This window comes from Pterocles gutturalis, unplaced genomic scaffold (assembly GCF_000699245.1).
Source record: "Pterocles gutturalis isolate BGI_N339 unplaced genomic scaffold, ASM69924v1 scaffold14441, whole genome shotgun sequence".
In the NCBI taxonomy this organism is placed as follows: domain Eukaryota; kingdom Metazoa; phylum Chordata; class Aves; order Pterocliformes; family Pteroclidae; genus Pterocles; species Pterocles gutturalis.
Window position 1 is genome coordinate 1 of NW_010103241.1, and position 1,960 is coordinate 1,960.

The 1,960-nt window shown below is 56.6% G+C and overlaps 1 protein-coding gene across 1 annotated transcript; it reads right to left on the bottom strand.

Annotated features, from left to right (window-relative positions):
- Nucleotides 1-361: 361 nt before the first annotated feature.
- LOC104471331 (tubulin polymerization-promoting protein family member 2-like) lies at nucleotides 362-1,175 on the bottom strand. Its single transcript, XM_010086646.1, is given in 3 exon segments — nucleotides 362-544; nucleotides 702-855; nucleotides 1,003-1,175. Coding segments are annotated over 3 exon segments (510 nt in total).
- Between the last annotated feature and the right edge of the window lie 785 nt (nucleotides 1,176-1,960).

The window sequence follows — 1,960 nt, forward strand, 5'->3', positions numbered from 1 at the left end:
ATTCTCTCCCCCATCCTTGGGTGGGGGGAATTGCGTGAGTCGGTATGTGTTTGGTACCCAGCCAAGGGCAAACCCTTCACATCATCCTCCTGAGTACAGAGGGCTCCATACAGGCCTTGGCTCCTTTCTGATCCAGAAGGCTAGCTTGTGCTGGATTTAGCCCCATCCCACAGCAATAAAAGCATGGCCGCATGGGGAACCTGCACCACTCTTGGCAGTCACCCGGTGTGCACCCCAGGTATTCCCACCCTTTTGGATTTGTGGTGCACAGACACTGAAGGCTGGTTGCATGAGATGTTTATTTGCCTCTCCTTCCATGTTACAAGGGAAAGGCTCTGCTTTCCTTAAGCACTTTTGAGTCCTAGTGTGTCTGGTCATACGTGCCAGCTCCCTTGTAGCCTCTGACGTAGCCGCTGTTGTCCACCAGATCCTGGCGGCCAGCAAGACCCTTCCCTTTGCCACTCTCATCAAAACGCTCCTTGTGGCTGCCGGTGTATTTGCTGGTGTCCATCAGCCTCTCGACCCCACCAACCTTGGTGGCTTTCTGCAAGCAAGGAGACCAGCAAGAGGCAGCCAGCGTTAGGAGACAGCTCACAAACCAGCTCTTCCTGCTGTGGGAGGACAGCACAGTTTCCTGCTGCAGGGACAAATGGTCCTGTGGCAGCTCACACTGCACAGCGGGAGAGGAAGATGCTACTCACCGTGGTACCCACGCTGCCAGGCTCCTTCCCTGCAATGAGGCCATACACAGCCTGCAGCGCTTCCTCCGGGGATTTGCCCTTGAAGCGCCTGCCGCAGAGCTCCTTCATGGCCTGCTGGAACTCAGCAAAGGTGATGGTGCGGGCACCCTTGGTCCTACGGCGACAGGAGAGCAAGGGGAAAGCTGCCTCACCGCTGGCTGGCAGCAGGATGTGAAACCCCCAGGGCTGCTCCTCTCAGCCTCCTCCCACCGCCTCCTCTCACCCCGCCGTGCTGCCCACCCCGCTTCCCTGCGACACTCACTTGACTTTGTTGAATACAATGTCAACGTCAGCGCTGGTCACAGCTTTCCCATCCATCACCCCACACTCTTTGCACAGTTTGGAGAAGTTTTTCCCTGTCATGTCATTGCCACTGGCTGATGTGTCACCATATACCGCAAATTTTCAGAAAGCAGTTTCTACCTCCTCCGACATCCTGCTGCTGTGGAGAAAAGAAGTTGTCAGGGAAGGAGCTGAGGACCATCTGCAGTTGCTGGACACACACATGCTCATGTACACGTTTCTCCCTGGGAGGAGTGGACCTCGCTCACCTGTGTGAGCTGGCGGTGACAGGGATGGCAATGGCACTTTCCCGCTGTCCTGGAGGGAGTGGGCACTCGCAACCACGCCTTGTGCCTCACTGGCTGATCGTCAGGGTAGCAACCGTGCGTGTCACAGAGCTCGGAAGGCCCACCACAGGGCAGGGGGCCAGGGGGGAGGGGGCGGGGATACACAAGAGGCGGGGACACCCCTGTGCCACCAGAGGTGTGGTGGTCCAAACCCTTTGGAGGGTTATTGGACCTTCAGCCCACTGTGGGACAAAAAACAAACACCTCACGCTCTTCAGCTAACACAGGCATCACACACTGGAAATGTCATCCATACTGGGAGATGTACTCCAAATGGAAGGGGCATTTATCCCTACAACCAGCAAAACGCCGCCAGTCCTTGCTCCTCCTTCCTTCCTCGAGCAGCTGATCTGCTGCCAGCGTGCTCGTGCCCTGGCCAGGGGATGCGCCTGCACGCCTCTGGGGGTCACCAGGAAATCAGTGACTCCAAAAGGCAGGGTGGGGTGGGAAGGGGGAGAGACACAACACACACCATCTGTGAAAAAACAGGGAGAAACAGTTTTTCCACTCATAAGCTAAGAAACACAACATAACTGGAAATTGGGTCTGGGATGCTCAGGCCAGCCATGAGGCTCAGCTTTCGCTCTGTCA